This window comes from Felis catus, chromosome D1, assembly GCF_018350175.1.
Source record: "Felis catus isolate Fca126 chromosome D1, F.catus_Fca126_mat1.0, whole genome shotgun sequence".
In the NCBI taxonomy this organism is placed as follows: domain Eukaryota; kingdom Metazoa; phylum Chordata; class Mammalia; order Carnivora; family Felidae; genus Felis; species Felis catus.
This window is the reverse complement of record NC_058377.1, coordinates 19,997,619-20,017,724: the sequence shown is the minus strand read 5'-3', so window position 1 is coordinate 20,017,724 and position 20,106 is coordinate 19,997,619. Positions and strand designations below refer to the sequence as shown.

Genomic DNA, 20,106 nt, shown 5'->3' with positions numbered 1-20,106 from the left:
TCGATGCACACAGAACAGCAGACAGGTCAGCATGCGCTTTAAGCTGTAGGACAGCCCTGTTTCAGCCAAAGGTTAAACGTAGGGTCCTGCCTTAGGGACACGGGCCAGTCCATAATCCGTGCATATGACCCCAGATAAAGTCTTCCCTTTTCCTCCTGACAGTCTCAATTTGTAAAGCACCTCCCGGTCTTAACCAAAAAAGAAAAAAAAAAAAAAGGCTGGTAATATGGCATATTTAATGGCCCCTTTGATCTTCAAAAGCTAAATGGGGGAGATTTTCCTTCCTTGAGTACAGTACTTGCAATCCTCTAATCAAAAAGAAAATGTAAATCACCTAGGCTTTTTATGCTACTTGATATTCCCGTTTACAGAGGACGTAATTCTATGCTGGGTAAACAGACTAATGGTGCCCCTACGGCTAATTTACTTCTCTTAACGTGGACCTAGATTTCTTTTGCTTCGATGTAAGGCAAAAATTAGGGCAACACCACAAAACTCCCATGCCTTGCTAAACCGTCATTTTGAATTTGGGGTTTACGTATTAAGACGGAGAACTTCTTGGAGCTGGTTGCTTTTCTTTCTCCACCCAGGGAAGCGAAATGATACGCTCTTCCAGCAAAATGCCTGAAGGGAGATTGCGCCCACGAGTCGGGAAGCCGGACACCCGGTTGTGTAGCTTAGTCCACCCCCTAGGCAGCACAGGGTTACGTGCGTCTGGGGCTTTGAGGGGGACCTTTCTCCTGGGTGATGTCTTGTCACGTTGAAAGCACTGTGTTTTGGCCTTGCCTTTCGCCTGGTTCCGTGGGTCTCTTTGGGCAGGTAGCGGGGACACGGAGTGGTGCAGCAGGGCACAATCTGGACCTGGGACTGGACAGTTCTGGGTCTGTCCTTACCTATCTGTGCATCGAATGCTGTCATCTCTGAGACAGTCTCTCTGGTCTGTAAGTAGGGCTAAATTATATTTTGTTTACTTGTTGGGCTTGCATAAGCATCAAAATGAGGCAGTTATGTCATAATTAAGGGTTTGTATTTGCTTATTTTCACTGTGGTAACTTTGCCTCTCGACCTAGTTAAGGTTCTGGGCAACAGGGACTTAAGTGTCACCCTTCCTTCCCTAACCTCTGCCCTTAGTACTCCACCCTGAGCTATGGACAGAGGAGTTAACGGGTGTTTCTTAAATAACTTGGGCCTCAAAAATACTCGAGTCAACACAAATGTGGCATCGGATGTTAATTTTTAAAAACCCAACAGTGTAGGAAATCAGACTCGAAACCTGCAGAAAAGCTTCTTGCCTGGATCCAAATTAGTGAAAGCTTTCAAGGCTTGGTTCGTAAGGAGTTAAACATAGGGTTCATCGGCGGTGGTTTAAGGAAGAAAAGAGGAAGGGGTACCTTGATTATATCTTCAATATAATCATATAATCTTCAGTAAAGCCATGATTTTTTTTTTTTACATGAAGAAGGGTGCCGTTTCCCCGTATCCAGTACATATTGAAAGGAAAACATAACGTTTATCTCTCCTTGTTCATTCATTTGCTCCGTTTCACAGAATTTAACTTCCCTCGCTCGTTTGCTCACTCAGTGACTCTACAGGTATTTACTGAGCACTTACTGAGCTCGGGGATACAGCGATGGGCTCCCTGCCTTGTGGGGAATACAGACCAGGAAACAGGCAGTTTACAGTGGCCGTGATGAGGGACCTGATGACAGATTCTGTACGGATGCAGCGGAGGGCGGGAGGAGGGCAGGTTGAGGAGAGCTCAGGGCGAAGCAGAGGGGAGGTCTTTGAAAGGCTTTGTGAACTCTGCGAAGGAACCTGGCCTGCATGTACCTCAGTGAACTTGAGAGTCTGGCTTTCATTGAGCAAAAATAACTTAATTAGAGAACAGAGGTGTTAGACACGAATACTTTCGAACAGTCCAGGCGATGAGTTTTGGGAAGGGATTGTCTCTAGAGGTGTGCGTACGTATTTGGTGTTTCGAACAGATAGAGTCCCCTTCTTTGCCCTCCGTTAAGAGTGACGCATCACTTTGCGGATCTGCTCGGCTACTCAGTCGGGGTGGGATGTGACGGGCTGACTTTGGGAAGGCAGCATACTTATTGCGTGCCAGGGAGGGGGAGTGCTCACGGCGGATCTCCAGTTTTTTCCTTAGAACAACCCTGTGAGGGCAGTACTCTCATGCGCCCCATTTAATAGATGAAGAAGCTGAAGCCCAGAGAGCTTGTGTCACTTTGCCAAGGTCACAGAGCGAACACGTGGTGGAGCCGGGACAGAGACGGCGGCAGCCTGCGCTGGCTCCTGTCCACGGGGTCGGTGGCCTGTGTCGTGCAGCTGTCCCCGCGGGCGGTCACGGAGCGAGGCCTGCCTCATGTGAGTTAGCGAGTTAGTCCACATACACGCCGAGCGGCTCCCCGGGGGGCGGAGGCATTGGAGCGTGGTGAGCAAACAGAAGCAGGCCGGTGGATCTTACCTGCTGGAAAGGAAACAGGCTTTCTGCGCCAGCTCTCACAATCAAGGCAGAAGTCAGATGCGTACAGAAACATGCAGCATGTTATGGGTATTTAAAATGGGGGGCTGCACAACCTTGCTTATCACTGAAAACGTGTTAACCTCTTCTTTCCAGAGTCGGTTGCTAGATGATCACCTCAAGGTCCGTTTCAGTTCTATCCTTCTATGACCCTGTGATAAACTCACAGAAGAAGCGATACGCTGAGGGGTGCTTATTATTATCAAAAAAAAAAAAAAATAGGTAGTCTTTGAGGATTGAAGGATATGAAGGTTTGAAGGATATGAAGGATATGAAGGTTTCCCTGGTTGTATCTCTGCAGTAAGACTAGCGCTCAGAGCGGTCATCGTATTTACCCAGCATCGGCCGGGAATGGCATTATGTCCGCAGTCGCGACCGTAGACCTTCCTCAGTTATACATCATCTCCGTGGTGCTTTTCCTGCCTGGATAATGATGGGGAGTACTTTGGTTCTGAGAAATGGTATAGCAGAGCGTCTAAGGACAGGCGGCCCACATCAGACTGCCCGTAGTCACAATTCCTGATGCCACCAGTAACCGTGTGAGCGTGGGCCAATTATTTACCTTCTCTGCGCTTCCTCGTCGGTAACACGCGGATAAGATCAGCACCCATCTCACAGTGCTGTTGAGGGGATTCAGTGAATTAATACGTACGAATGCTTGTAGTTGTGTCCTTGACACAGAGTGAGGGCTAGCTGTGAAAGCCTATGTCAGTGAGCTCTGTCACCGTGCTTTGCTTGCTGAGTGTCACAGTCACCGTGACATAACAGTGTTGTGTATTGTGCTTCCTGCTGACAGATCTCAAGGGATTCTTCTCTCCCTGGGGCTTATGTTCTTTCCAGAACATAAGGCTGTCTTGTGATGCACTAAGTGGCACCTGAGTGGCCTTGAAGGATTAACACTTATCTTTAAAAATCCAATTTTTTTTTTTTTTAAACCACGATTTAGGCACCGTGGACAATCTTTTTGAGCTATAGTTTAGGAGATGGGATTAAGAAATTTCAGCCACGTGGTGAAGTATTTTAAGAACCTGCTGAAAGATGAGGGGGAAGATAAAACAGGGAGAATTAAATTACTTTAGATCTACAGAAATAACTGTACTTTCGGGCCTCAACAAATTTCCGTTCCTAAATGCCCGTAGAACTGTATCACACGCTGCAGAGAGACTGGTGTTTATAAGTGGAACCTAGAAAACACGGCGGGCTTGGAAACAAATCAGAAAGAATTAATGGCTTTGGCTGAGAAAACTGGTTTTGAACCAATCGTGTGGAGAGAAACGCTAATGATGTTTGCATAGCAGATTTAAATCTGAAAACGTGGCTCTTCTAAGAGCCTTAATTACGCTGTGCCACTTGCGCCGGCCGCGACTGTCTCAAAGTCTCCCCTCGGTCCCCCGTCTAGATGGAAACTCTACGTTGAAACAAATGAAAGGTTACGTTTCGCAAAATCACGGGCATGGGAAGCTGTACTGTTTCACAGAAACAAATCTAATGGCCGAAACAGAAAATGATACTGAAGGATCCCCATTGTACCGGGCTTGTGTGCAAAGACGCTCAATTATGTCTCGTGGTCCAGGTCAACACGCGGGAACAAAATGAGCGTGAAGTGCTCCTTCATCGGTAATCATCTGCACACAAAACATACACTTCTTTTCCTCCGCATTCGCTAGAAAGGTTACGCAGACAATGCGGACACAACTCTTTTGTTACCGTTCAGACAACAGATGCAAGGTCTCCTCTTCAGATGCCTAGGTAAGACACGGATGCAGAGAGGCAGGGGAGGGTGGTCTCATATGCATGCACCGTGATATTTGCTGGCTTTCATGGACCGTATTCGAGGACTTACTGTACTCCAAACAAAATAAAATCAAATCTCCATTTAATGAAGAGCCTCACATGTAGCATAGCACTCGATCAAAAAAAACCTACTAAAATTAGAGCATGTTTCTAGCACAATTAACATCCTTGGCACTCATAATAAAATATTCAATAAGTGGCCATTTTGCCTGTTGAGGAGGTGAATAAAAGCACTGCTATTAATCATTTAGCAGTTATTTATTTGCCACTTTATTTTAAGTAGGCAGTTAAATTGAAACTGCACATGTTATTATTGATTCAGGTTTAATTTAATCCTTTTAAACAGACCAATTATTCCCAATTTATATGCCATTAAATCTTTTATGCATATGAACAGCAAATTCAATTTTTGTTTAAGTGTAAAGTTTTTAATGCTTTTTTAAGGAACTATAAAACTGACAATCACTGCCAAGGATTTCTGAATTCTAGGCTCATGTTCATCTTTTAATCAATGGCTTTTAAGTAAATCAAATGAAATAAATCCAAAGGATTAAAAAATCACTTCTGCAAATATGAAATAAAATGGTGCCACAAATATACGGATGTACTTCAAGTAGGTTGTTTGCAGTTCGGGAAATTTCATTTAATGTAGGCATTCTGCTAAAAAAAAAATTAAACATTTTAATGGAAGAATGTTGCTTTAATGAACTGAAGGCCAAACACTATCTACAGAAACACACCGAAGAGAAGGGATTGGATGGTACCGAGTGGATTTTATTTACAGCAATTAGATAATTTGGGTAATTCCGACTAAAGTCCCTTCTTTGTCGACAACAGATTTATGGCGGCAAAATAACCAGATATTTGCCCCACGTTCAGCCTTGATTCAAGGGCAATCTGTGAATTAAAGGAAAATAAATGCTGTAAAGAGTGTGTGTTTGTAATCGCAGTGTAAAATCCTAGTACCTCACCTCTATCACTTACGTGAAACAAAGCCTCCCTACAGCTTCACAAGGAAAATGTTGTATGTCCAGTATTTAGAAACATAATTCCTCGCAGTCAGTGAGAGTTACAGCGCTCACTAGGAATTTTCCGTACAGGTCTTGGATGTTCTTTTTAATCTCCAGAAACGCTGCCTTCTTAGAAGCAGAGCCTTGGATTTACAAAATGTCTAGGTGCTTACACTTTCTTTAGATAGAATTTCCTGTCTTTGAGATGCCAGATATTGACAGCATTGTACCTGCAAGGTAGCCGTGATGTCATGAGAAAAGCAGTGGAAGGGACAGGTCTTGGAATCTGGGTCCCAAGTCCAGATTTTGCCACTGACCGGCTGGGTGCACTTGGGTGAATCTCTTCATCGCCCTCAGCCCTCGGTTCCTCCTTTGGACGATAAGGAAAATAGGCTGGGCTTTAAGAGCCCTGCAGCTCTAAGAATCCAGTTTTATTCATTGGGTTGCATCCATTGTGCTAAACTCACCAATGTACATAAGAGAGGGGTGGCTGGGTGGCTTAGTTGTGTAAGCGTCCAACTTTGGCTCAGGTCATGATGTCACGGTTTGCATGACCTCATGGTTCATGAGTTCGAGCCCCGCATTGGGCTTTCTGCTGTCAGCGAGGAACCCTCTCTCTGCCCCTTCCTCCCTCCCTCCCTCTCTCTCAAAAATAAACATTAAAAAAAAAAAAAAAACGAATTGGAAAAAGCATTCATTTTAAATTCAATATATTCAAAATGTATAGTAATGAAAGCTTTCTATATTTTCACACTTGCCAGGGAGTAGAAATAAAATGAATACAATAAAGGCCATGGATTAAGCCATTCCTTTAGTAACTTGGTTATAATCCGCTTAATCATCTTGATAAACTCACAGGATTGTAGGTGATGTGAATTTAAATTTTGCTTTGTGAGGTTCGGAACTCGCTATTTACTAATTTAACACAGTAAGCATCCCAATTTTGAAATAAGCCAGAAAGGAACTGGTGGTGGTCTCCGAGGGCATTAAACCCCAGGGCACTGCGGCGTTAGCATTTCTGGCGGGGACTCTGCCTTTAATGGACACAATCTATGCCCACGCACATTCTTTACTTTTGTCTCTGCCGGCTCATCCGTTGTGATGGCACCCTGCCTTCCCGGGGGAGGGCACCGAGGTTTAACTACAGCAGAGTTTCTGAACAAACGGATGAAAAGAAAACAAATGACTAATACCTACAGCAAAAAGTCACTTCTCTGATAACAGCCACTCCCACGTGATCGGAAACAAACAACAAAAATGCTAGTAGCCGTTCCCCCAAATACTGTGTGGAGTAAGGAAGGCAGTGTAATATATTTCAAGTGGTTGGCCAACCGATGTCCTTAAATTGAAAATCTATCCAAAAAAGTCAATAAAAATGAACATGGGTGAATGTTTCTAGAGACCAATAGGGATGAGTGGGCTCCTGGAATCTCTCACAATGTTCTTAGTAACGCTAGCATGTTAAACGTGCCCTCGGGTGTCATCCTTAGTCTACTAATGGGGGGCGGGAATCTCTACACCACCTGTGAAAGAAAGTCTGCCCTCAGCTTAATATTTCCAGTGTGTTCTCCAAAACAGCCTGGGAAATTTGAGGGGAAATGAAATGCTGAGTTTTGCTCCTTTTTTTTTTTTTTTTTTTTTAACATTCATTTATTTTTTGAGAGACAGAGCACGAGCAGGGGAGGGGCAGAGAGAGAGGGAGACACAGAATGCAAAGCAGGCTCCGGGCTCTGAGCTGTCGGCACAGAGCCCGATGTGGGGCTCGAGCCCACAAGCCATGAGATCATGACCCGAGCCCAAGTCGGATGCTTAACTGACTGAGCCACCCAGGTGCCCCACTCAGTTTTGCTTTTTACCAAGTCTCTCTTTACCCACTGTCTCTTTTGGTTCTTCAGTACTGCTCTAAGCCCTCCACCTGATTCTTGTATTAGTAATCAGAAATAATACCTATGAAAGCATTTGAGGGGAAGATCCTATAACACCACAGCACGATAAAAATGCAGATTATTACTAAATCCATTTCTTACTTTTAGACAGTTTTGAGTATTACAGGGTAAGAATTCCTCATTGTGGGGGGCGGGGGGCACCTGGGTGGCTCAGTTGGTTAAGCGTGTGACTCCGGCTCAGGTCATGATCTCACAGTTCTTGTGAATTCGAGCCCCACCTCGGGCTCTGTGCTGACAGCTCGGAGCCTGGAGCCTGCTTCGGATTCTGTGTCTCTCTCTCTGCCACTTCCCTGCTTGCACTCTGTCTCCCAGCACTCTGTCTCTCTCTCTCTCTCTCTCTCATAAATAAGCATTAAAATAAATTTAAAAAAAAAATTCCTCATTGTGCCTGTCTCCTGCCCGGTGATTTTTGGTATGAGGTGGTTTATTAGAATATGGGATCTTTGGTGAAGGCTTTCATTCCCAGGTGATGCAGAAGTCACCTACAGGCCTTGATGAATGAAAACATTTCTGTTTCCCGGGACAGATGCTGCAGCATATAGGCTACAGTGACCCTGCCGCCCAGAGCAAAGTGCGATCAATGTTTGTGCATTGCAAAGGCACAGTATCCTTGAAAAAAATGTGTGTTACTTTCCTAAAATTTATAACCTTACATACATATTTACTCTGGCCTCCATTTAGTCCATATCGAGATTGTTATAGCTTTAATTTTTGCTATCAGCCCTGATCACCTATCTAGATAACCGATAATTAGAGGATCAGGCTTTGGTTAGGAGAGCTTTCATTCAGTTCAATTTCTGGCTCTGCCACTTAGAAACGACATACACCTACACGACTCTCAAAGCCTTGGTTCCTTATCTGCAAAATGGGGATAATAGTGCCTAAGAGGCTCTCGTAAGGATAAATGAGATAGTATATATAAAGCAAATAGTTCTACAAATGGTAGCTAATTACATTTAAGTATTCTTATTAAACACATATACTAGGTATGTTACCGCTGCCCCCTGACTTTTTTTTTTTTTTTTTTTTTTTTAACATATAAGGTTTCAGAGGCCCCAGGACTGAAGAGGCTATTTCTAATGCTCTAGGAATTACATTGATCTCTTTCTTTGCCATTGCCGAGTTTCCTATGGCTAGTTGTGGAGTGGGGTTTAAGGATTATCACGTGGAGATCCTCTCTCTCTCCACTCTCGATTCATTCACTGTAGTCAATGCCGCTCCAATTTCCATTAAGTAAAAGGTTTTCTCTAATCCATATACATTGAACTATGGCTTGACTTTGGTGAGGTACAGGAGAGTAATTGCTTTGAGGAGGTTCTGGGAACATCAAAACAGAAGAGTGGGGCTCAAGTGATTTGTCAGGCAGCTTTTAAAATTGTTGCTTATAACAGCAAGAGGAAAGAGATTTTTCATGGTTTTAAGGCACAGCTTTGACTAATTGTTTTTGAACTACAGTTCCCAGAATACCATCTACCTCGCAAAAAATGAAAGCCTGCTTGAATTTCATAGGAGAGCCTGGGATCGATTTGTCTGTTTCACGGCTAGCAAACTACCCAGGGCCAAGCAACAACTGCACATAGGAAAGGTTTCTAGGACTAAAGTGAAAAAGGCCAATAACCAACCTGAATAATATTTTTGAGGCATTATTTGGCTAAATGCTTCAGTTCTGTTTTCCTTTGTAGTGGAGAACTGGTCCTCCTAATGTTCAGTGCACGGAGCACTACACCGCCAAACAATTACTAGGGCTAAAAGCCATTCTAACCCCGGGGATGACAGTCTGTCATTAAAGATTTCGAAATAAAATCAGTCTACAAAAAACAGCAATCTTCATGGATCTCTGAATCAGAAGATGAGGGCCCTGACCATAATTTTGATTTCTATAAGTAGTGGTCTTTATTTGGAAATATATTGAGTGGCATTTACATTGGCCTGGGGTAAAGAGCAAGGGAGAAAAGTCTGCTTCCTGAGCACTGGACTCAAAAGAAGAAAAGCTCAACATTGGGGAAATGAGGTCACTTAATGGATCCTTGCTGTGGTTTCTCCGTTGTAAAAGTACCGACAAGAATGTCTATCTACTGCAAAGATCTGTGCTTTCCAATGCCCTCGTTTCCAGAGGGAAAAAACCCCCAAAGAACTACCATTTATTACCTAGGAGACTCTGACTCTCTTAACATCAGAGCTATGATAAAAACACGGCTTAAGGCACAGAGACTGTGTGAGTTTTCCACTCTACCACTCAGCCGAGGTAATAAATGTATATAATAACAATCCCTTTAAGCGTCGTGGGCAGCCTTTAAAATGGGGATCATTGTAGCATCTCCCAACAGGGCTGCATACAGATTAAATGAGACAATATGCATAAAGTGTTTAGTGCAGGGATGGGCTCATGATAAACATCCTATAAATGCTGGCTATTGTTACGAGAACCTTAATAGTGACCTTTGGTTTCTCTTCTTCCTTCAGTCACCATATCTAATGTGTCAACAGGCCCTGTCAACTCATGTTCTCATTCTCTCTCTTTCTAAATTACCTCTGCAGTAAATGAATAAAGGATTGCTAAGAAGGATACACATCCACGGAAGGGTACATACTGGTTCTCTCTGAGGAGGCACGTGGGGGAATGGGTTTGAGAAGGGGAATCAGGACACTTTATCTGTAACATTTTAGGTCTTTAAAAAAATATACGACACACATATGGCAAGAAGGGTTAATCTGTAGATTAGGATTTTTGTCATATTTTTAAAAATATTTTGAGAGAGAGAGGAAGAGAGAATCCCAAGCAGGCTTCACAACGTGGGCCTTGATCTCCGGCATCATGAGATCATGACCTGAGCTGAAATTAAGAGTCGGATGCTTAACTGACTGAGCCGCCCAGGCCCCCCAGAATTTTGTCGAAATTTAAATCAACATCAAGAACAAAACCACAAGTATCCTCCCACAGCACTATGATGTTGAACAAGTTACTTGACCTCTGTTCACCTCATTTTCCTTATCCATAAAATGGGAATAGCAGCATTTTCTTGCAGGATGGCAATGCAGAATTAAAAAATTACAGATGGGCCTTTAAAAAGAGATACTGTTGTCATGGCTATAAATTGTTACTATTTGGTAGTCTCTTTGTCCATCATGAGTTTACCCTCTAATTCACGATGCACCTGCTTATAGGATAATCTTCCTTACACATGGCTTCGTCTCCCAGGTGTCCCCAAGAGCCTGTATTCTCTCCCCGTGGTGTACCCAACCCGGGTCACGCAGGGGTGGCTGGCTGGCTGATGCCTCCCTGAGCCCCTCTCTCTCCCCCAGCGCCGTGGCTGCACCTTGGTCACAGCACTTACTGCTTAGAAGCAAATGCACTTGATTCTGCAGGATGTCCGTAGTGAAAGAAATAAGGAAGGAAAGCAGAAAGGAAGAAAAAGACTCAGGACTGGGCCCTCACTGTGGCTCCCGCAGGTGCCCTTGTTAGGACGGTGTTGCTGGGGCTGGTTGTTGGGTTCCATGTTCAATGCCCTGTCTGGGGGGTGGGCTGGTTGCATTCACTGTGGTCCCTATAATCAGGGCCCTGTGCCGTCCTCTTTCTCTATGCTCCTCTGGGACCAAGTGGGGCTTTAACGTGTCACACGTTCGTTCTAATTCTGTTGTCAAATTTTACCTTCTTTCCAAAACCCTGCCTGCCCAAGTTCTAGGCCTTCTATAAACTTTGTTCAATATATTTTACCCATTTAGGGGCGCCTGGGTGGCTCAGTCGGTTGAGCGGCCGACTTCGGCTCAGGTCGTGATCTCACAGCTCGTGAGTTCGAGCCCCGCGTCGGGCTCTGCGTTGACAGCTCAGAGCCTGGAGCCTGTTTCGGATTCTGTGTCCTCCTCTCTCTCTGCCCCTAACCCACTCACATTCTGTCTCTCTCTCAAAAATAAATAAACACTAAAAAAAATTTTTTTAATATATTTTATCCATTTAGGAAAAAAACCCTGATACCTGTATAACTTATAAAGCACTTCATTCTACACACTCTGTGTGTATTGATTGACTTTCACCTCAAAACTCAGTGAGGGAACTATTGTCCCATTTCAGTGATGATGGAACTGAGGCACAGGGAGATTAAGTGAACTTGGCCAAGTCACACAGCTAGTAAGTGGCAGAATCTGAACCCAGACTGTCCGTTTTGGACTATATACTTCATTACCCTGTGAGAACCTCTTTTCTAATCAGTAGCTTTTAACTTCTTCCACACTGTGCCAGAAAATTAGTATTTTCGTTAAAACTGAGTACTGTACTCATCTATATTCTCTTAAGTTATTTGGTAGCTCCCACATAGCATTATGTTAATACCCCATAAATACAGTTTACTAGAAATTAAATCCTTATATGATTACATAAGCCCCGGGAGGTAGCTAGGATTCTACTCCCAGAATGCATTTACTGACATTGATAGCCGTCCTGGGAGATAATAGGCAGGCCAGATCAGTTTGACCGGTGAGAAAAATGAGTCGCAAGAGAGTTAAATGGTTTATTCCAAATTACAGACCAGATAGCAGCGCCTGGGCTAAATCAAGACCACCTGGTTCCACGTCCTGGTGCTTCCCTATATAACGGGCTTCCTGGAATTTCTCCAAGGTCAGGTCGTAGCAGTGGAGGCACTTGGAATATGGACAGGAAATAAGGAGTGCACATGCCCTTATTGATACCCGTCCTTGTCTTTTGCGTATTTTTTAGTTAAAAAACAAACAAACAACCAAACATGGCAAAACCTGGCTTCGAGCTGTCCTTAGTTGCTTGGGACCAGTGCCAGACACATTACAAGGTGTTCGTGACTATAGCCTGTCCTTACTGTTGCTTGTAATTATGTAACAATACATTTCAGAACCCGCTGGTATCTTACACAAGCCAATTCCTTACCTGGAATATATGCCATCGTTCTGGGTATGGAGGTTTTCCTTGCTGTCCTTCTGGGCTGCTTTTCTGCTTGCTTCCTCTTCTGTCTCACTCAGGCTTTCCTCCTCCAGGCTGTCAGGCTCCATATTGTCCTGGATTGGATTTCCAAGTCCAGACTGGGACTTGCTCTCTTGAGTGAAGCTTTCTGAATCAGATTCCAAGGAGTCTTTTGAAATCAGGTGTAAGTCTTTCTTAAAAGGTGGCTCTGTGGACTGGACTTTTAAGCTGGTGTGGTGGACAGGAGACCGAATTGAGAGCTTGGGAATTAATTTACTATGACTCATCTTGAAAAAATACACTTAATGAATATGAATACAAATATTCTCGACAGGAGCAGTTGGCTTGAATATTTAAAGCTGCGGTTCACACAAGCATCACCTAAAAAACAATGAAGTTTATGTCACTTGGCGACTCCTGAAAGCTCTTTAATTCCAGGGTTACTCAAACGTTTAAGTTGAGTAGAACTCCGTTATGTTATCTGCAGCCTTTTTGTACCCTCTTGTGGGAGGAAGGTCTATTAGAAAAACTGTTGTGTTTTTCTCTCTACGGAAACACATCTGATGTGGAGCTCATAAATAGCCTGAGTAATCAAATTTCCTTCCTCTGCCTTCCAAGGGCCTGTTACAGACACGCCTGGACAAAAGCTAAATGATTAATTATTTCGAACGCCCAGGGCACCAATATAAATATGCCAGGTTCAGGAGTATTCATGAATAGAACAAAACAGGTTCAGGGTCTACCTTTTGAAAAGTAGAGGAGAAAAAAAAGGGAAGAATGTGTTTTGGAACTGTAAAGAGGGAAGGCTTTTGTGCGTAGACCGATATTGGCCGGTCTTGTCATTTGGGAGACATGTTGGTACCCAGCTTGCTACTGGGTAGGAATGTGTAACTTAGGTGGCCATCACATGGAGGTCAACCTCCGGTTAGTATATATATTTAAAAAAGCAATGATTAGAACCGTTTAACAAAATATTTGGAGGCTTTGTGCATTCAGCCACTAAGTGACTCCTAGCAGAGGCTGGACATCTACCTACCTGAGAGGGACGTTGTCCTGGAGCATATTGGGTGGGTGGGAGATTGGCCTGAGTAACAGCGAGGGTCCCTTCTAACTCTCTTAAGTGTGTGGTTCCAGGCGAGCCTTCCCTGTCTCAAAGGGCCGTCATAAAGATCCATGAGACGGTTTATGGAAAGGGGTGCTCTGAGTTCATATCAGATTGAAAGGAGATGATGATTTTGGATTGTGCTCCCTTTCATCTCCACCTAGCGTTCTTATTTTGCTCTGTCTTCTTTCTCCCCGCCTTTGTGCCATTTTTTCCCCCTGTAGGTCAGGTAACAGAAACTTTACCATCAGAGATTCCTGTAACATTTTTTTTTTTTTAACGTTTATTTATTTTTGAGACAGAGAGAGACACAGCATGAATGGGTGAGGGGCAGAGAGAGAGGGAAACACAGAATCGGAAGCAGGCTCCAGGCTCTGAGCCATCAGCCCAGAGGCCGACGCGGGGCTCGAACTTGCAGACCGCGAGATCATGACCCGAGCCAAAGTCGGACGCTCAACCGACTGAGCCACCCAGGCGCCCCCTCCTGTAACATTTTTAAGGGCTCTTGTTATTTTGGCCGACCGCTAGCTTTAATTAAATAAATGAACTTATTCGGATTCCTTGCACTGTAATCACGTGGAATCTGGTTGCTAACGTTATCAGCTCCTTAGAGGAAAATACCTTAACAAACAAAACGGACAAAAGGCAGCTTTCAGATTTAAATACATTATGAAGTGGTTTTCTTTTTAATTCAAAATCCCCCAAGGGGGTAGACCTAATATATTATCGGTTTAACTATACAGACTAGTTTGCTGTATCAGCTCATTTTAAAAATACATAGTGTGCCTTACCTTGTTAGCTCAATATTGATAAGCAGATTAACTGTTGCTCTTCAGAGTGTTTTTATTTTTATTTTTTTAAGGTTTTTTTTTTTTTTTTTTTTTTTTTAAGGTTTGTTTATTTTTGAGAGAGACACAGAGTGCTAGCAGGGAGGAGCAGAGAGAGAGAAAGAGACAGATTCAGAATCTGAAACAGGCTCCAGGCTCTGAGCTGTCAGCACAGAGCCCGAGGCGGGGCTTGAACTCATGAACCTGAGCTGAAGTCGGAGGCTTACCTGACAGAGCTACCCAGGGGCCCCTCGGGTGTTTTTAGAAAGCAACAAATCCACCAAGTACTAACATTTTAATGGAAAATTTGTATAGACATCTGTTAAGAGTTTGACTGAACGAGTTTAAGCCTCTGTACTTGGGATCTTCTAGACAAAGCTTAAAATAATCATTCTGTTCAATTTGGAATGGCTCATGAAATCCTTCAGTCCCCTCAGTAGTTCTTAAATGAAATACGCTAAGGTTTCTGAGATTTAACGAATAAAAAAATGTCCGTGGAAGAAGATAATTTTGTTGTTAATGAAATCTGGGATAGTGGGGAGAGAGCAAAGCCAAACATCACCAGGCTTTGGTGGAGGCCTGATCTCATAAAGGCGTGAGATTAAAGAGGGGAAACTAGTATCTTGAATAAATGAGCACACGGGCATTTTAAATGTAATGAAAGTGGCTCCCTAGTGGTACAGTTGTTTTTCACTGAATTTCTGACCTGGAGAGGCTGACAAATCTCGTTACAAAGTAAACAAGACAGGCTGGGATGTCGCCATTGGTATCCAGGCGCTGAGACTCGGCCAGTTCCCTAGGGTTCTCTTCAAGACCTTGAATCTCGTCCTCTCATACGGGGAGGAACGAATTTCCTTCTGTAGGTGAAAGGGAACTCTGCGTGTTCTGGCTAAGAGGAAAAGTAGAAAGTTGTCCTGTTGTGGAACAACCTGGAAACTGCCCGTACGGGGCGGCCGGTTTGTTTTCTGTATTTGCCTTCCCGCCCCCCCCCCCCCCCCCCCCATGATCAAGACTGGGCAGCAAAGGCGTTTTAAGATCAGGGAAGTGACGGTTCCGTGCCCTGCACGGGTCTTAGTCAACAGAGGACAGGGCTGCTCTGGGAGTCTGGGCACCAAAGCCTTTCCAGGGGCCCTTGTCCCTGCCTCGCCACGGTCCCCCTTCCCGCCTGGACCCCAAATGCTGTCTAGCACGGGCTCCTTGGGTGTCTCCTGGTCCTGATCCAGTTTCCTCTGGAGGTTTCCTGCTGTCCCCGTCCCCACCGCCCCCCCCCCCCCCCAAGTCTCAGCTCTTCCCATTTCCCTCCCGGGCACGCGCACCCCGCCCCCCTTCAGGAAGCAACCGCTTGTCACCTGCCCAGCGCTCCTCGGAGACCGTGACCCCCGCAGCCCGCATTCTTCAGTGCCGCCACCAGCCGGCCTCCCTCCCGCCGCCCGGCCCCGCCCCGCCCCGCCCGCGTCGCAGGTGCTGCCCTGGAGACCGAAGCCAACAAGACCCAAGCCCCGAGCACAGCTAGCGAGGTGCCGGGGGCGGGGCCAGCGCCGGGGGCGGGGCCAGCGCCGGGGGCGGGGCCAGCGCCGGGGGCGGGGCCAGCGCCGGGGGCGGGGCCCTCGCGCGGTGGCGCCCCCCCTCGCTCTTGCAGAGAAGGATGGACCAGTTGTGATGACTGCGTTCAAATGCAATAGAGCAATGCAGAGAGGGATCTTAAAAATGTTGAGGAAGAAAACCCCTCAAAATACGTACTGTGTGATCTTGCATATAAAGTTAAAAAGAGGAAAAACTAAACTGTGCTATATTTATGGATGCACAGTTTGTGTCGAAAACTAAAAAAAAAAGTAGTGATTCTCATAAAGTTAGGATTGTGGTTAGCTCTGGCAAGCAGGCTGGGGGGGGGTGGTGTTGGCGTGAGAGACAATGGCTTAATAAGCAACATGGCAATACTCTGTTCTTCACAAACTCCTAAGAATTAGCACATACAAGGAAAGCCGTAAAGTGCATTGTTTTTATCTGCTGCTATGGTAATACCAGCGATACTTTGTGTATGAGTGACACTTCCCAGGGTTTGCAAAGTGCTTTTCCGTGTATTATCTGCTCGGAATTAAGCTGTCAACCTGACCATCACCAAAACACAAAGAAAAATGAGAAAGATAAGGCAAAAAAAAATCATCAATATAGATAGGTTAGCAACGCCAGAGTGATTTTCATCCTTCCCCACCCGCACTCCGTCTATCCCTTCTCCCTACTGTTTTTGTTTTTTTTTTTAATTTATTTATTTTGAGAGAAAACAGAAGAAGGGGAGGGTCATTAAGAGAGGGAGGGAGGGAGGGAGGGAGAAAAAGAGAGGGAGGGAGGGAGAAAAAGAGAGGGAGGGAGCGAGAGAATCCCAAGCAAGCTCCACACCATCAGCACAGGGCTCAACTCGGGGCTCAAACTCATGAGCTGTGAGATCATGACCTGAGCTGAAATCAGTAAAATCCTCCACTAGTTCTCCCCTCCTGGACCAATTTCTACCCAGTTACATGACCTTGGTGAGCTTCCTCTCCTACAGGAAGAATTTCCAGACAGTCCCCTGACACTGTCCTCATGACCCTTGGACCAGGGTAGTTCTCAATCCTGGGCGGTATTGTCCGCCAGGGGACATCAGTGGTGTCTGGAGACGTTTTTTTACGGTCATGACTTCCAGGAGTGCTTCTGGCATCTACTGGCTGGAGGCCAGGGATGCAGCCAAACAACCTGCCAACGAGTAGGGCGGTCTCCACCACCAAAAAAACCACTCAGTTCAAAATGTAAATAGGGCTGAGGTTGACAAACCCCATGCTAGACTAATGGCTCTTGGTCTGTGGCCCCACAGTACCCAAGTGCATGGTTCTGTCCTTATACGTGTCCTTATGTAGGTATGGTAGTGTATTCCTTATTAGTCACGTGTTAATGATTCTGTCACCTCCTTACTACAGGGTAAGCTCCTGGAGAGTGAGGACTAGCATTGTGGATGACACTTAGTAGATGCTCAATAAATGCTGAAAATCCCCAATACCTTGATAATTTAGCCCTTGCATGGAGGGTAGATAAGCTCTTTTAATAGAGATATACTCTTATTTGGCACATAACTAGGATGATTACATCACTTGTTATTTAAGCCCAGGATGCACTCAAGAATAAAAAATATAGGCTATTAATAAATAGCAACTGAAATCTTCACAACTAGCTGGAAAGTGCCGTCATTCTAGGCATAACTCTAACAAGGTTAATTGTCTGGTTCTGTCGCCTATATGTTAAATTAGAAGCAGCAAGTTAGAGATGGATAATGAAAGGCACCCAGAGGACAGAGATGGGACACTACCAGCAAGTGAAGAGACAGGAATACCACAAAAATAAGACATGTGCAGGAAAACGAAGCAACTTGCAATCATTTGGTGTAGGCACCCGGGAAACTTGTAGCTGAAAACCCTGTGTGCCAGTCAGGGGATGATAGCAAGTACACGATTAATTTCCATAATGATTATTTATTTTTACAATGTCAACATTTTTATTTTTCATTTGTATTTAAATTCATAAATCCACAAATTTGTAAAAGTATGCAATGAAAAAGTGGTGTGACTGAGCATGTAAGTGATCACTCTTTTCGCCGTTAATAGATACTTAGACATAAGTTATTAAGAACAGAAGGTTCAGTCGAGAAACCGAAACCCAAAGAGCAAGGGACTTGGCCAAGTCTCAGGCTTTGATAATACAACTTGAAAAACAGCCTAAATTCTCTTCCACATTCTAGCACACACATATTCCATTTCCATGGCTAGTTGGTAAGTTCCTTGGTATTGGAGATCTAGCTTCTAGCCCAGGCAGTTTGTCTCTGATTAGCTGTGTGACCTTGCGTGGGAATTAGACCATTAGGTCCCATAGTCCTCATCTGGGAGATGGAAAGGGTTAGATGAACTGTGGTTTTCACACTGTGCTCTTTGGTACCCTGTGGTTCCCTGGGGAGGGCAAGAGGGCAGCTGTCCGTTTACCAGCCTCTCCCAGTAGAACAGCTCTGTTTTTAATTACTTTTTAAAAAATTATTTATTTTTAAATTTACATCCAAGTTAGCGTCTAGTGCAACAATGATTTCAGGAGTAGGTTCCTTAGTGCCCCTTCCCCATTTAGCTCCTCCCCCCTCCCATACCCCCTCCAGCAACCCTCTGTTTGTTCTCCATATTTAAGAGTTTCTTATGTTTCGTCCCCCTCCCTGTTTTTATATTATTTTTGTTTCCCTTTCCTTATGTTCCTCTGTTTTGTCTCTGAAAGTCCTCATATGAGTGAAGTCATATGATATTTGTCTTTCTCTGACTAATTTCGCTTAGCATAATACCTTCCAGTTCCATCCATGTAGTCACAAATGGCAAGATTTCATTCTCTTTGATTGCTGAGTAATACTCCATTGTGTGTGTGTGTGTGTGTGTGTGTATACATATATATATATATATATATATATATATATATATATATACACATACTTATACACCACATATTTTTTATCCATTCATCCATCGATGGACATTTGGGCTCTTTCCACACTTTGGCTATTGTTGATAGTGCTGCTATAAACATTGGGGTGCATGTGCCCCTTCGATGGATGCTGTTATCCCTTGGATAAATACCTAGTAGTGCAATTGCTGGGTTGTAGGGTAGTTCTATTTTTAATTTTTTGAGGAACTTCCATACTGTTTTCCAGAGTGGCTGCCCCAGTTTGCATTCCCACCAGCAGTGCAAAAGGGATCCTCTTTCTCCGCATCCTCGCCAGCATCTGTTGTCTGAGTTGTTCATGTGAGCCATTTGGACAGGTGTGAGATGGTATCTCATTGTGGTTTTGATTTGTATTTCCCTGATGATGAGTGATGTGGAGCATTTTTTCATGTGTCGGTTGGCCATCTCGATGTCTTCTTTGGAGAAGTATCTATTCCTGTCTTTTGTCTGTTTCTTCACTGGATGATTTCTTTTTTGGGTGTTGAGTTTGATAAGTTCTTATAGATTTTGGACACTAACCCTTTATCTGATACGTCGTTTGCAAATATCTTCTCCCGTTCTGTCGGTTGCCTTGTAGTTTTGCTGATTGTTTCCTTCGCTGTGCAAAAGCTTTTTATCTTGATGAGGTCCCAATAGTTCATTTCTGCTTTGGTTTCCCTTGCCTCTGGAGACGTGTTGAGTAAGAAATTTCTGCGGCCAAGGTCAAAGAGGTTTTTGCCTGCTTTTTCCTCGAGGATTTTGATGGCTTCCTGTCTTACATTTAGGTCTTTCATCCAGTTTGAGTTTACTTTTGTGTCTTGTGTAAGAAAGTGGTCCAGGTTCATTTTTCTGCATGTTGCTGTCCAGTTTTCCCAGCATCACTTGCTGAAGAGACTGTCTTTATTCCATTGGATATTCTTTCCTGCTTTGTCAAAGATTAGCTGGCCATACGTGTGTGGATCCATTTCTGGGTTTTCGATTCTATTCCATGGATCTGAGTGTCTGTTTTTGGGCCACATAACTATTAACTCTTAAAAACTCATAGAGTAGATTAGTTAAGTAAATGCTGAGTAGAAAGGTAAAAATCATGCAATATATTTTATAAAGAAAAGATTTTTTCCCAAAAATATTCAAATGTTTTCTTCTTCTTTTTTTTATTTGAGAGAGAGAGAGAGAGAGAGGGAGGGAGGGAGGGAGGGAAGGAGGGAGGGAGGGAGGGAGAGGGAGAGGGAGAGGGAGAGAGAATCCTAAGCAGGCTCCGTGCTCAGTGTGGAGCCTGACATGGGGCTTGATCCCACGACCTTGGGATCATTAACTGAGCCAGAAATCGAGACTCGGATGCTCAACTGAGCCACCAAGTTGCCCCTGAAATGTTTAAAATTTCAAGGGACAAACTCTCAATTATCCACCCCCTCCCCCCCGCCCCCACAAAGCATTTCTTTAGAATAACCAGTCTTGAGAATTTTAGAAGACTGAGATTGTAATCGATATATG

The 20,106-nt window shown here is 44.3% G+C and overlaps 1 protein-coding gene across 7 annotated transcripts in view; it reads right to left on the bottom strand.

Annotated features, from left to right (window-relative positions):
* Positions 1–15,641, bottom strand: part of JHY (junctional cadherin complex regulator) — a 62,331-nt gene extending 46,690 nt beyond the window's left edge. For 4 of the 7 annotated variants that reach the window (XM_023239206.2, XM_023239210.2, XM_045038437.1 and 1 more), the window contains exons 1-3: positions 15,483–15,641; positions 14,840–15,022; positions 12,172–12,585 (exon numbers count right to left, since the gene is read on the bottom strand). In XM_023239206.2, the coding sequence (XP_023094974.2) occupies positions 12,172–12,491 (320 nt within the window). In that variant the 5' untranslated portion in view covers positions 12,492–12,585; positions 14,840–15,022; positions 15,483–15,641. Of the gene's footprint in view, positions 1–12,171; positions 12,586–13,240; positions 13,525–14,839; positions 15,023–15,482 lie in introns of all 7 variants that reach the window. The other 3 variants (XM_045038436.1, XM_023239207.2, XM_023239208.2) reach the window with 3 other exon arrangements.
* Between the last annotated feature and the right edge of the window lie 4,465 nt (positions 15,642–20,106).